The following is a 13839-nucleotide window of genomic DNA, read 5'->3' on the forward strand; positions in this document are numbered from 1 at the left end:
GAAGAGACCTGGAGGCTCTGCTATATTGGCATGAGTCTGCAGAAGTGGCAGGAAGCAGCCTGGATACCATGAAAAGTTCTTTGTTGCTTTTCTCTCTGTGAACTCACAACAAGGTGAACCAGTGCAAAAGCGTTGTTCACTGTCTATTGGGTTCCACTTAAACTCTTTCCAAATATCATGCATCCCCTCTCAAGTGTCTGCTTCAGCAAAAACATCCTCTCATAAGACAGCTTCCAGAAAAACATCACGTAACACAACTGAGTCTCCAAAGAAACCAGAAGTTTCCACTTCAGATTCTCGTTCTTTTCTCCTTTTCAGATAAAACCACATTTCTCTTATCAGGGGACACCCTGAGACCAGAGGGAAAATTAGATGACAGCATTTGGTCCCAAAACCTATAAAAAGGTGGCTGCGTGGACGGTAGACTGATCTGCTAGTCCTTGTGGAAACCAAAGTGAAGTTTCCATCCCTCCCACCTTGCCACATTGCTTTCCTAGCTTGAAGTCTTTTCTGATTCCCTTACTTTATTGGCAGATACTCATTGAGATTTTGTATGCTACTGGAACGTATAGGATTGGGGTTACTAGTGTTCACCATGGTAACATTTACCAGTCAGCTTTCTGTCCTCGTCTCATTTTTACCTGTAGGCTGCATCCACCTGTGTTCTCATTAAGTCTGAGTTTTCCTACCTCACCTCTTCAGTCTTTTTCATCTGCCCAAGAATCGTCTTTTTCTTTTTCCTGCTTGAACGCCTCTGGAAGATCTCAGTTGTCAGTCCTCTGCTTTGGTTTCTAAATCCATAACTCTAGCCTGATGCTTTTCTTGAGCTGGAGACATCCACAACCAGCCATCTAGTGTCCACCTACATATACAGTCACGATGTCTCAAACTCTGCTCTAGAACTTTCCTGTCTCCTCCTTCATCTTGTTAAATGGCACAACTATCATCCACCCTATTGCTCAAGCCAACACCTCCAAAGTATCATGAAGTTTTTCCCAGACCCTGCATTCAGTCTATTAGTAAGACATAAGCAATCTACAAGAATATTAGTGAATTCCACTCTATCATTATCTAGGTACTGGACCACAGCCTTAGCCTGCTGACTGGTGGATTTTTCTCAAACTCATCATCCCTTCTCTGGGAGGTCTAATTTCACCTAAGTAGAACATTCTTATGTGAATCATTGTATATAATGATTTTCTTGTTTATAAATTATCAGTTGTCTCCCATCATAAGCAAAATCAAAGCCCCCACACCAGAGTCTAGCTTTCATTTTTCATTTTTCATTCCCCATGCTCCAGACATTCTTGCTTACTTTGTTTCTCTAAATATCCCAACCCCCTTTTGTTCATGTGTCACTCAGTCCTTTAGAGTTTTCCTTCCTGAGTCCCTATACAATCATTAGATAGTTTTTGCTTGGTTTTGAATTTTATGTACTATTCACTACGTGGTCTTTTCCAACTTGGTTTCTCCCCACCCACACATGGTATTACGTTTAGAAAGGAATTGATAATTAAAATCCTAACTGGTGAATGTATGGCTGTACTACAACTTTCTGGGCTGCTTCTTGTGTACTTATGAGGATTCTACTGTGCATGATGCAAGCAGTGTTACATATAGAGCTCTTACTGTGTTCTCACTTTCTTATGCATGACTCCCTTGGCAGCCTCATGAGTTGGTGTTATTACATGTCCATTTTATATATGAAGACACACAAAGGCAAAGGGAGGGGGTAAGGTAGCAAGCTCAGTGCCATCTAGCCAGTGAGTGTGATTGTTGGAGAGTGGGTTCCACATATGCTCAGCTTCCTAAGACGATGGTTCATAGTTTCTAAAGTGATTTAGATGATACTCCCACAGCAGCATGAGTTCCCATTGTACCACAGCATCACTCATACATAATTTTGCCAAATTGGTATTTTGATTTTAATTTGCATTTTTCTGATTTTTTTAAATGTTTATCAGCCATTAACATTTCCTCTTGGAAAGACAAACTGTTCGTGTCCTTTGCATATTCTTATATTGATTTGCCAGCCTTCTTTATTCTACACACTTTGTCAGCATTATGAGTTTCACACATCTTCTCCAAAGTCATGACTGTCTTTTTAATTATTCTTTTAAGATTTTTTTATGTACAGGAATGCTCTGTCTGCATATACACCTACATACCAGAAGAGGGCATCAGAACTCATCGCAGATGGTTGTAAACCATCGTGTGGTTGTCAGTAATATGTCTAGATGAGCGCCAGTGTTTTTTTGTTTTTTGTTTTCATTATATATAACTAAACTGTTACTGCCTTCAGACACCAGAAGAGAACATCAGATCTCATTACAGATGGTTGTGAGCCACCATGTGGTTGCTGGGAATTGAACTCAGGACCTCTGGAAGAACAATCAGTGCTCTTAACCATTGAGCCATCTCTCCAGCCCCCTGCAACCAGTGTTCTTAACCGCTGATCCATTTCTCTAGCCCATGTCTTTTTATTGTTTAATGGTATTTCCTGCTAGCAGAAAATCCTAATTTTCACAGAGCTGAAGTTATTGTTACTAGTATTTTGCCTTTAGAATATCTCAGAGTCATAATAATATCGTCCTGGGACTGGTGAGATGGCTCAGTGATTAAAAGTTGCTTTCTGCAAAGCCTGAGTTTGATCCACAGGACCCATGTGGTAAAAGAATACCAATTCTGTTCTCTGACTTCCAAATGCATGCTGTGGCACACATATGCCCACAAACATGCATACACAATTGATTAATTAATTAAAAATTATAAAAGAATACAGTCCTGTGCTCTTTCATTTCATGTACAAGCTGAAGGGTATTCTATGTAGTTAGTTCTGTTCCTAGTTAGGGAATGCTGCTGCTTTTCTTTCTTCTTCCTCTTCCTCCTCATGATTCTCCTGCCTCTACCACCTGAGTGCTGGGATGATCAGGCCTGCTTCTCTGCTCTTGGTCCTGCTACCATCTTTTATCAGATTTCTGCATAATTGTGAGACTGTTGCACTGTGTTCTTTTCTACAATCTTTCATTCTTTCAGTATACTTCAAGTAGTCCTGCTTTACAGTAAGTCTGACTGTCCTATCTTATCTTCTTCACAAGTATTTTTTCTTGACCTTTGGGCTTTCCTTGTGAATGTTGATGTCTATGGGGAAGTCCTGTTGGAGTTTTCTCGGTGCTGTATTACTTTTCAGTGTCAGCTGAGAGGGCAGATGGAATGCTAGCATTCCCATGCACATGAGTGTGGTATCTCTTCTACTTAATCACTTGTGTGTGTGATACAGCTTTATGGCTCCACATGGGGCTAGCACATGTTGCAGAGAGAGGCACCTTGGAGGAATGAATGGTTAAGAGGAAATGCTCTGGAGCCAGCTTGCCCTGAGTTTGAGGTCATCTTGGGTAATCAACAGTCAGCATCTCCCTTCCCTTTTCTGTAGAGCAGAGCTAAGGATAAATCACTACCACTACTGCTGTTTTATCCCAAGCCATTTTATTTTTATTGCTTTGTAAATTATATCTTTTTAAAATTACATTTTATTTGTTGCTGGTATCTAGAAAGGCAATTGGTTTTCAGGAATCTAGCAGTCTTGATTAAACTCTATTAAAGGTAATAATGAGATTCTTTTGAATTTCCCAAATAAGCTTTCATACATTACCCTGAAAGCAGTAACATTTGTTTCTTTCAGTTCAGTCATGCCGATGTGAGATTGGATGTCATTCTTCTTTGATGATGTACAGTAAGGTCTCTTTGAGCTTATAAAATTGGAATCTATTTCTTCCTTTAGATCCTCTGGAAAATGTGTATAGGGTTATTTGGGGTTTTTTTAAACAATATTTAGTGGGACTTGCATATAAACATATCTGAACTTGAGGTTTTCTTTTTCAAAGGCTCTTCAGTTACTGACCAGTATCTCTAGTCGTTACTGATGATGTTTATATGCAAGGAAGCTACAGCCTTCTTAGTAATGTCTGCTACTTATTCATCCAATTGCAGCTTTACTTGAATAAAGTGGTTTGTGAATTGTAACTGATGGCTTTTCCACCCTGGTCTCTCTGTTCCCAGAAATAATGACAGGCACTAATCTTCAACTTGATCCTCAACTAGTTCATTACTTCTAAGGCCCATTTAAACTATTCTATGTCCTCCACATGGTTAGTTACCTCTTTCATGTGCCTGTCTCCTCCAGCATGGAGGATGAATCTCCCAGAATTCCTCTCTTTCTCGTGCTACCGGAACTTCCACCTTCTGTTTCCTGGTCCAGTTCATTGTCATTAGGCCTTTTTATTGCCAGGTGATACTTTGACACAGTGCACAAAGGATTCTCTCTCCAGGAATAATCTAATTTTTAAATTTCTGCTTGGGGTTGGGGATTTAGCTCAGCGGTAGAGCGCTTGCCTAGCAAGCACAAGGCCCTGGGTTCGGTCCCCAGCTCCAGAAAAAAAAAAAAAAAAAAGAAAGAAAATTCTGCTTTATCTGGAGAATGTCCCTTTAAAAATGTTAAGGTTTCCAAACTTTGTTAGTCTCTAAGAGGACACGTGAGGAAGAAAGTTAAGTTTCACCTTTGGATCTTACAAGGTAGCAGGAGAGACCGACTCCTCACAGTTATTTTCTGACCTATACACACTCTCTCTAATTTTAAAAAGGAGACTGTGGGGGTTGGGGATTTGGCTCAGTGGTAGAGCGCTTGCCTAGCAAGCGCAAGGCCCTGGGTTCGATCCCCAGCTCCGAAAAAAAGAATAGGAAAAAAAAAAAAAAAAAAAAAGGAGACTGTGAGGAGAGAGCTCAGTTGGTAGAGTGATTGCTGGAGGACCTGAATTCTCTCCCCAGAATTTTAAAAAGCCAGGTGGAGCCCAGCACAATGGCTCACACTTTTAATTCCAGCACTAGTTAGAGACGGTGGATCTCTGTGTTTGAAGCCAGCCTGATCTACAGAGCAAGGTTCAGGACAGCCAGAGCTACACAGAAAACCCGTCTTGTGTGTGGGGGTGTCACATTCATATAATCCTAGTACTGAGGAGGCAGAGACTGGGGTTCCCTGGGGCTTACAACTGACCAGCCCAGCCTATATGGCAAGTGCCAGGCTAGTGAAACACTGTATCTCAATATTAACATTTTTTTTTCTTTTTTCTTTTTTCTTTTTTTCAGAGCTGGGGACTGAACTCAGGGCCTTGCGCTTGCTAGGCAAGCGCTCTACCACTGAGCTAAATCCCCAACCCCAATATAAACAAATTTTAAGTGAACAATGTGTATAGTGAGGCTTTTCTCTGACTTCCACAAATGAATACATGCATACTAGACCTTTGCACATACATGAATACACACACACAAATTAATAAATTAATATGATATCCTGGTATGGTGGCGTACACCTATAATCCCATCATTTAGGAAGCAGCAGGGAGGCAAGAATATTGCCACAAGATTGAGACTAACCTGATCTACATAGTAAGGGTTTTTTTTTAATTTTCTTTTGTAAAATAAAGTAAAAACAACAAACAAGTTCACTGGAACTACTGTAGATTTATAGCAAAATTTTGATATGTAATTTCTTTTATTTATATGAGTACATTGTCGCTGTCTTCAGACACACCAGAAGAGGGCATTGGATCCCATTACAGATGGTTGTGAGCCACCATGTGTTAGCTCGGAATTGAACTCAGGACCTCTGGAAGAGCAGTCAGTGCTCTTAACCACTGAGCCATCTCTCCAGCCCATCTACCAACTTTTAACTTATGTAGCTGAATAGTTGGTTTTAAAACATTGCCTCAGACCTTGAGCAGGACCATTCAGCTTAGCTGCTTCTAAATTTCTGACGTATAGGAACAGGTAATAATAATGAGTTTTAAGCAATTAATTTTATATCACTTTAAGCACTTAATATTGTTTTATAGTAATAATTAATATACACTAATGAGAGTTGTTTGGTGGAAAACTCTGTTATTGTTATCTGAAATTTCTTTAACTCTCATTCCTGAAATATATTTTATCTATATATACAATTTTATATTCACAGTTATTTTCTCTCAGCACATTGAGGTTATTTTTTTTCCATTCTCCTTTCCACTCATTTACTAATATTAGATACCATTGTTAGAGAAAAGATTGGTATTCTGAATATGTAAGAAACTTAATACCCAGCCTAAAGGTGGTGTCACATGCCTTTAATCCCAGCACTTGGAAGGCAGAGGCAGGCAGATCTCTTTGAGTTTGAGACCAGCCTGGTCTACAGAGTGAGTTCCAAAACAGTCAGGACTACACAAAGAAACCCAACCCTATCCGGAGGTGGGGGACTTAGACCCAATAACAACAATACAACTTTAAAATGGGAAAAATATTTGAATATAGATGTCTTACCAGAGAAAACAATGGGTAGACAGAACAAAAATGGAAAAAAGCCCAAGGAAAAGGAGATCCAGCTCAGGGGGAGGCCCCAAGGCCTGACACTATTACTGATGCTATGGTGTGCTTACATACAAGGGCCTATCATGATTGCCCTCAGAAAGGCCCAACAAGCAGCTGAGTCAGATGCAGATATTTACACCCAACCAATGGACAGGGAAAAGCAGAAGCAGCTAAGGAGGAGGGCGACCCCGTATCTCAACTAACCTGGACCCCCAGGATCTCTCAAACACTGAGCCATCAACCAGGTAGCATACACCAGCTGAAATGGGGTCCCCAACACATAAACAGCAGAGGACCTCCGGGTCTGGACTCAGAGAAGATGCACCTAATCCTAGAACAGCGGAGGGGCAACCAGGAAGGGGATAAAGTCTGGACTGTAAAAAAGATTAAAGAATAAGAAAGAAAAGAAACATATGAAAATATGCTTGATACCATTAATCATCAGAAAAGCAGAGTAAAGTATGGTAGTATACCACTGCATATCAATTCAATAGCTGTAATTAAAAACAATAGACACCACAGGGTTGGGGAGGATATGGAGAAGCAGGATTCCTCCCATTCATTCTGTCCTTCCTTTCTGTGCTAAAGACTGAACCCAGGCCTTGCACCTTCTAAGCATATGCGTTACCACTGAGCTGCATCTTCAGCAGTTCTTGTTAGTAGTTTCATAAAAAGTAAAACAAGGTTGAGTCCCTGTGTATACAGAGGGTCGCCATGGGTGCTGGGAGCTAAACTGTGGTGCTCCTCTGGAAGAGCTCCAAGCACTCTTTGCCACCGAGCATCTCTTCAGCCCTTACTTGTTTAATCATTATTTTTCTCTTTGGTTGCATGAGTGGGCTTTAAGTTCATTTTAACTGGAATTAAAGGTGGTGCCACTACTGCCTGGCACTTTCCTTGTTTTATTTAACTCATGGAGCTGCCTTTGTTATGAGGAGTAATTGGTCATTGTTTTTGTTTATAGAGCTAGTTTTCCAATATAGTACTGTTTACTGTTTGTTAATTGAATAATTTATCTGCCTACAGTAAATTTCCTATCTATACTTAAGTCTAATTTCAGACTGTGTTCCTTGCCATCAATTCCTCTGTTCACTCTTTCCCCATTACCACGATGCTTTAACTACTGTGACCCTAGAATGCATGCTAATATTTGAAGACTACAACTTCCTTTACTCTTTTTCCCCAGAAGTTACCTTGCTTTTATTTATTCCTATGAACATGTAAAATCCTACAGAAAGGGTTAACGTGTTCCTGTATTGTTCCTCTCCTCAATGGAACATCTATTAAATTTTTATCCTATTGGTTTCATCTGCTTTTTTTTTAAATTTTATTCATTTATTATATATAAGTACACTGTAGCTGTCTTCAGACACACCAGAAGAGGGCATCAGATCCCATTACAGATGGTTGTGAGCCACCATATGGTAGCTGGGATTTGAACTCAGAACCTCTGGAAGAGCAGTGCAGTGCTCTTAACCGCTGAGCCGTCTCTCCTGCCCTTCATCTGCTTTTGTATCTGAAGTATTTTGTAGTTAGCTTAAAATCCTGAAGACTTTAACAAGTATCTCTTTTTACTTATTTTGCATGTGTGTGTGTGTGTGTGTGTGTGTGTGTGTGTGTGTGTGTGTGTGTGTGTGAGAGAGAGAGAGAGAGAGAGAGAGAGAGAGAGAGAGAGAGAGAGAGAGAGAGAGAGAGAGAGAGAGAGATGAGAGAGAGCTTTGCTGCTAAGATTTACATGTGTGAAGGGTTTCAGATATGCTTGGATGGCAGGTGGGGGAAAAACTGAAAAAATAACCATGTCTCTGCTTCTTGTGTCCCCTGAAGCTACTCCACATTAATAATGGTAAAGTGTAGGTTGGGCTTGAGATGTATAAACATTCACTGAAGTCTGCAGAATGATATGCCTTTGACACTCTTCAAACATGCAAGCTGAAGCTCCTTTACCTTGATTGGCCTTCTCATGGTCTTCCTTAAGTAGACCAGGTTTCCACAGTAGATGTTACCTTCCTACAAGCTCTTATATTTAACAGGACCTTCTTTCTCTGCATTTTTTCTAGACTCTTCAGTTTGACTCTGAAGAAACTTGTTATGCTTAAAGAAATGGACAAAGATCTTAACTCAGTAGTCATTGCTGTGAAGCTGCAGGTAAGTTGAACAGTGAGTGTTCTGGGCCTGGGGAAACTCAGATAGATAGTGCTTTTTGATGCTCTAGCTATAGAAATCCCTGGAGCCACTCCTCTCCTTTGCTATGTGGGGAACGATAGTGGGGACCAGCTGAGCGTGAGACATACAGAGTCCCAGTTCCACCTTTAATTCAGGCCCTTAGTTTCCTTATATTTTATATTGAAGAATAAAATGGTCCTTTTTTGTTGCTGTAAAATTATAAAAAATAAAAGACTGTCTTTTACCCTGCACTATGTCTGGCACCACAGTGCCCCAAGACATCTGGTAGACATTTTCATCTCAGTCAGTGAAGCCTCTCACCCGCTCTGCTCCATCCCATATCACACTGCCGAAGGCTTCTCTCTGAGCCTGGCAACAATCTCTCTACCCATCCAGTTCCCAAGGCAGGCTTTCACCATGTCAGAAATATACATCCAACTCCATGTTGGCCCAGTATCTCTGCCGCCACACACTCTCCCAAACTCAGATCGCCACAAGAAGGAACACACAACACAATAACCTCTGATCCAGTTGATAAGGTATAATTGCCCACCTAAACATACAAAACCCTGTACACATCCATCCCTTAAGAACTTTCATAACAACCTGTAACGGTACAGAGTAGAATCTTAACAGCCACCTCCATGTTCTCTCGGTGGCTTCTTCTCCAGTCTCCTTCGTTCCAGTCTCCTCTTTTCTCAAACCTTTCTCCCACCCGTCCTTCCTTCTCGTCCAATGACAGGCCTCATTCTATCTTGTGCCTGCCTTCACCTGTATGACATCCTACACTTCTTTGCTACCTGCCCAGTCGGATAAGTGAGACAGAGGCTGAAGCCTGTTGTAAGCCACTCAGTGTCGTAAAGGAATGCAGGGCTGTTCCAGTCTTAGTTCTCCCAGTTTCTGGGTTAGGAAAGTACTTTTGGAGGCCTCCTATAGGATGTAAGAAATTTCTATGCTATAATTTTAGTCTTAACAATTTAAAGTTTACTAGAGTGTTTTATATTCTAGGTAGCCTTCACACTTAATGCTTTTTACATTTAATTTTATGTTCTCAAGGAATTCAACATATTTCACAAAAATTTGGATTCCCAAGCATTCCTGAATCTGAATTCAAAGGGAGGGAGAAGGAGAGAGAGAAAGAGAGAGACTAGGGTTGGGGATTTAGCTCAGTGGTAGAGCCCTTGCCTAGGAAGCGCAAGGCCCTGGGTTCGGTCCCCAGCTCCGGAAAAAAAAAAAAAAAAAGAAAGAGAGAGACTAAGTTACAAAAGCATTTAGGAATTTTGCCACTTAATAATTAAGTGGCAGAACTGAGACTGGAAACCAAAGAGTGTGTAATTTATATTTAATTAAGCTCCATTCCCAGATCTTCCTTAACTGATCAGTCCTTCCTAATGAAGACTCCCTGGAACTTAGTGAGATTCTGAGGTGCTTCTGTAGTGCTTAAGTATCAACTAATTCTTTCACTTGAGAGTGGTGTATTTGCTGAGTTTCTCTTTTTTTTTTTTTTAAAGATTTATTAATGTGTATGAGTGCTCTATTTACATGTATACCTGCATGCCAGAAGAGGGCATCAAATCACATTATATATAGATAGTCATGAGCTACCATGTGGTTTCAGGGAATTGAACTTAGGAAGAGCAGCCAGTGCTCTTAACCACTGAGCCATCTCTCCACCCCGAATCTCATTCTTTAAAAAATACGAGGTGATTCCATAAAAAAAAAAACAAACATCATATTGTTTGGCTAACTTGCTATGTGATATTTATTATAGTAAATGAGCTTCATTAAAATGTACAGCTGAGGGGCTGAAGAGAGGGCTCAGTGGTTGTGAGTACTAGTTACTTTTCCAGAGGACCTGAGTCGATTCCCACATAGTGGCTCACAACAGACTAGAAAAATGGGTCTGCAGTTAAAACCATGTACTTACCAGGTATGGTGGACACACCTTTGAACACAGCACTTGGAAGGCGGAGTCAGGCAAATCTTTGTGAATTCAAGGTCAACCTGGAATTCATAGAGAGACCTGCATAGAGAGACCCTGCCTCACACAACAAAAAGAACTTGTGCTGCTCTTTCAGAGACTTCTGAGTTTTGTTCCAGCATCCATGTTAGACAGCTTACAAGAGCAGATTGCAGGGTCTTGTTGGTTGCTGGCCGAGCTCCAAATTCTGTGAGATCTACTGCCTTAAGGAAGTAAAAGTAGAGGGGTTGGGGATTTAGCTCAGGTAGAGCACTTGCCTATGCAAGCACAAGGCCCCTGGGTTCGGTCCCCAGCTCGAAAAAAAAAAAAAAAAAAAAAAAAAAAAAAAAGGAAGTAAAGTAGAGTAATGGAACAGGACACCTGATAGTGTCCTCTGACCGTCATACACATGTATACACAGCTGTTCATGCCCCATACACATACACTAAATACACACATCCACATGTATTCACAATTTTTAATTAAAAAAAAATAGATAACTGGCATAAGAGATGGCTTAGTAGTTAAGAGCACTGGCTGCTCTTCCAGAGGACCCAAGTTCCATTCTCTGCACCCATCTATCTGGTGGCTCCCAGTCCCAGGGCATGTAACCCCCTCTCTGGCTTTTGCAGTCACTGCATACACACAGTATACAGAAACATATACAGAAAAAAACACCCATACACATAAAATAAAAAATTAAAATACATAGATAATATCTAAAGGTACTGAAAGCAATCCTGAAGCTGGGCAGTGGTGACGCACATCTTTAACCCCAGCACTTGGAAGGCAGAAATAGACGGACCTCTGAGATTGAGGCCAGCCTGGTCTACAGAGTTCCAGGACAGCCAGGGCTACACAGAGAAACCCTGTCTCAAATAAAATAAGTAATAATAATAACTATTATTATTATTCCAAAATTGGATCCACGTTGGTACTGTCCTTCATAATTTCAAGAAGCCAATATGGGGACTCGTGGGAACTAAGTCTTTGTAGAAAGATAGAAAGGTGAGACTAGTCGTGTAGCATGTGGACGGGGGTCAGACCTGGCTGCACTGCACTCCTCCGTGTGCTGTGGTCTTTACCCTGTTACCTCTATGTGCAGGTGCTCTTAATACAGCTTACCATCCAGATAGTGTGTTTGAGGTTTCTGGTTTGTTTTTTTGCAGTGCTAGAGATAAAACTACACCCCACAGAGTTTATTGGTTAGAAGGTGTTGTGTGTTGAAAGGAGTGTTTATGTAGGCCAGAGGGCAATCTTGGATATTGTTCCTTAAGGTTCCGCTCTTAATTTTTTAAAGACAAAATTTCTCTGCTCCTTGGCCTAGAACTCTCAAAATAGGTTAGGCTGACTTCAATGAGCCTCCAGATTCTTCTGTTTCAGTCTCCCCAAAACTGAGATTACAAATACACCAAGCTCTTTATGTATGTTCTGGGATTAGAACTCAGGTTTTCACACATGTGAGGGAAGCAGAAGTTTCTACAGCTCTTTACAGCATATAATTAGATAATGGAAGTTCAAATTATGAGGGCGGCTACTATTGGAAAGTAAAATGCCTATTGGAGAAACTAGAACAAGGTGAAGGGATGAAGGAAGTTACAGGGGTGCTGATGGTAGATGCAGGTCTCCCTGAGAAAATGACATTTGTGAAAAACCAAGAGAATGACCTACACAGATCCTAAGAGGGGCATTACAGGTGGAGAAAAAAAGCCAGCTTAAAAGCCCTGCTCGGCCATTGTAATGTCTGGTTCTCAGATGTCTAACTGTGGCCTGTTTGTATCTAATATGGCTTACTCTAGGTTCTCTGGCTTCATTGGCTCTGGCATGTCTGGCTGAATGGAGAGGATAGGGCAGGAAAAACAAGTAAGAAATAAGGTGAGGAGTGCAGTGGAAAGGCAGAGCACCCCAGCTGTGTTTCTTGAGAGAGCTGTTCTGTGACTGAAAAGGGAGTCAGATGCCAGATTGCAGGCACTCCCTGTAATGGTGATGTTTTGGGTGAGAGAGGAGGGTGGGCTGAGGTGACTCAAGCAGGTTGGTAGAGTGAATCTGCTCTTCAGTGAGAAGGGGAAGACTGAGGTAGAGCAGACTACAGGGAAACCTGAAATTCAGTTTACTGTGTGTGTTACGTTTGAGATACCAGTGAAACAGCTAGAAGGAAATACTGAAGAAACAGTAGAGACCTGAGTGTCAGGCTCGGGGAGAGAGGGCTGGGGGTTTAGGAGGAATTGATAACTACAAGACTGGCTGTAGTAAACACAAATAGACCCAGCTATGGACAGAAGCCCAGGGCCCTCCAGTGCCAGGAAAACTGGAAGGCCCTCATGCCAAGGCTGTGGTGTTCTGGGAAACAGCATATGATGCCCTGTTAAAGGCTGGAGACAGGCCAAGAAGGAACGTGGGCCATCAGACTTATCAAAAAAGAATTGGGGGTTGGGGATTTAGCTCAGCGGTAGGCGCTTGCCTAGCGGCGCAAGGCCCTGGAGTTGGTCCCCAGCTCGAAAAAAAAAAAGAAAAAAAAAAAAAAAAAAAAGAATTGTCCATCTAATGCTAGTTTTGCTAATGGTAGTTTGTTTGATGGGGAAAGGGTGACAGAAATACAAAAATATATTAGATGTCGGAATAGGGGACTCAAGAAAGCTGTCTCCTGTGAAAAAAAGCACGTGTGAGGTGATACCCAGTGAGGCCAGGAGAGATTTCATTTGCTTTGTTGGAAATAATAGCATATTTGCTCATGAGAGTGATCTAGGACAGTGAGTAAAATACGTGACTGTAGCAGTACCTTCTACTAGGTGAGAAAGGAGATTAGTACCTGACTGCAGTGCTCCCTCAACTGTGGATGGGGAGATGGGTGCTTGTCTATAACAGAAGGGGAGGAAGGGTGTGTGAGGAGGGGCAGGTTTATGAGGTATGAGCTGTTCCAGCTTTCTCAGTGAAAAGAATCAAGGTTAGCACCATTCGAGAAATGTCAGGGTCATATGTCAGGAGAATTGGGAAGATAAGGCACATCCTGCAAAGACAAACAGAGAATGGACTTGAGACATTATGAAGTGGTTCCTAGGCCGGGATAATTACCCCACTTAAGATGGGGTAAGTTTAGCCCATAAGTTTAGTCAGACCACCTAGCCAAATTGTGTTGCTACACATGTTCATCTGATACAGTTGAATTTCAAACAGTCTTAAAGGACTACGAACATACAGTGATAGGGTCATTGTCTGGTACATCAAAGCCATGACTTCAGTACTCAGCACCACAAAATAAGCCTGCCTGCAAGAGTGGGAGAATTGGGGGTGGGGTGGGTTTATAAAGGCTGATTGGTGTT

General features: G+C 41.4%; 1 protein-coding gene across 1 annotated transcript in view; it reads left to right on the top strand.

Moving 5' to 3' along the window:
* Positions 1 to 13839, top strand: part of Pacs1 (phosphofurin acidic cluster sorting protein 1) — a 129664-nt gene that overhangs the window by 87240 nt on the left and 28585 nt on the right. Inside the window, exon 2 of the mRNA XM_032891196.1 lies at positions 8454 to 8541. Within this exon, the coding sequence (XP_032747087.1) occupies positions 8454 to 8541 (88 nt within the window). The remainder of the gene's footprint in view (positions 1 to 8453; positions 8542 to 13839) is intronic.

The sequence above is a fragment of the Rattus rattus genome, chromosome 2 (genome assembly GCF_011064425.1).
Source record: "Rattus rattus isolate New Zealand chromosome 2, Rrattus_CSIRO_v1, whole genome shotgun sequence".
NCBI classification, from domain to species: Eukaryota; Metazoa; Chordata; class Mammalia; order Rodentia; family Muridae; genus Rattus; species Rattus rattus.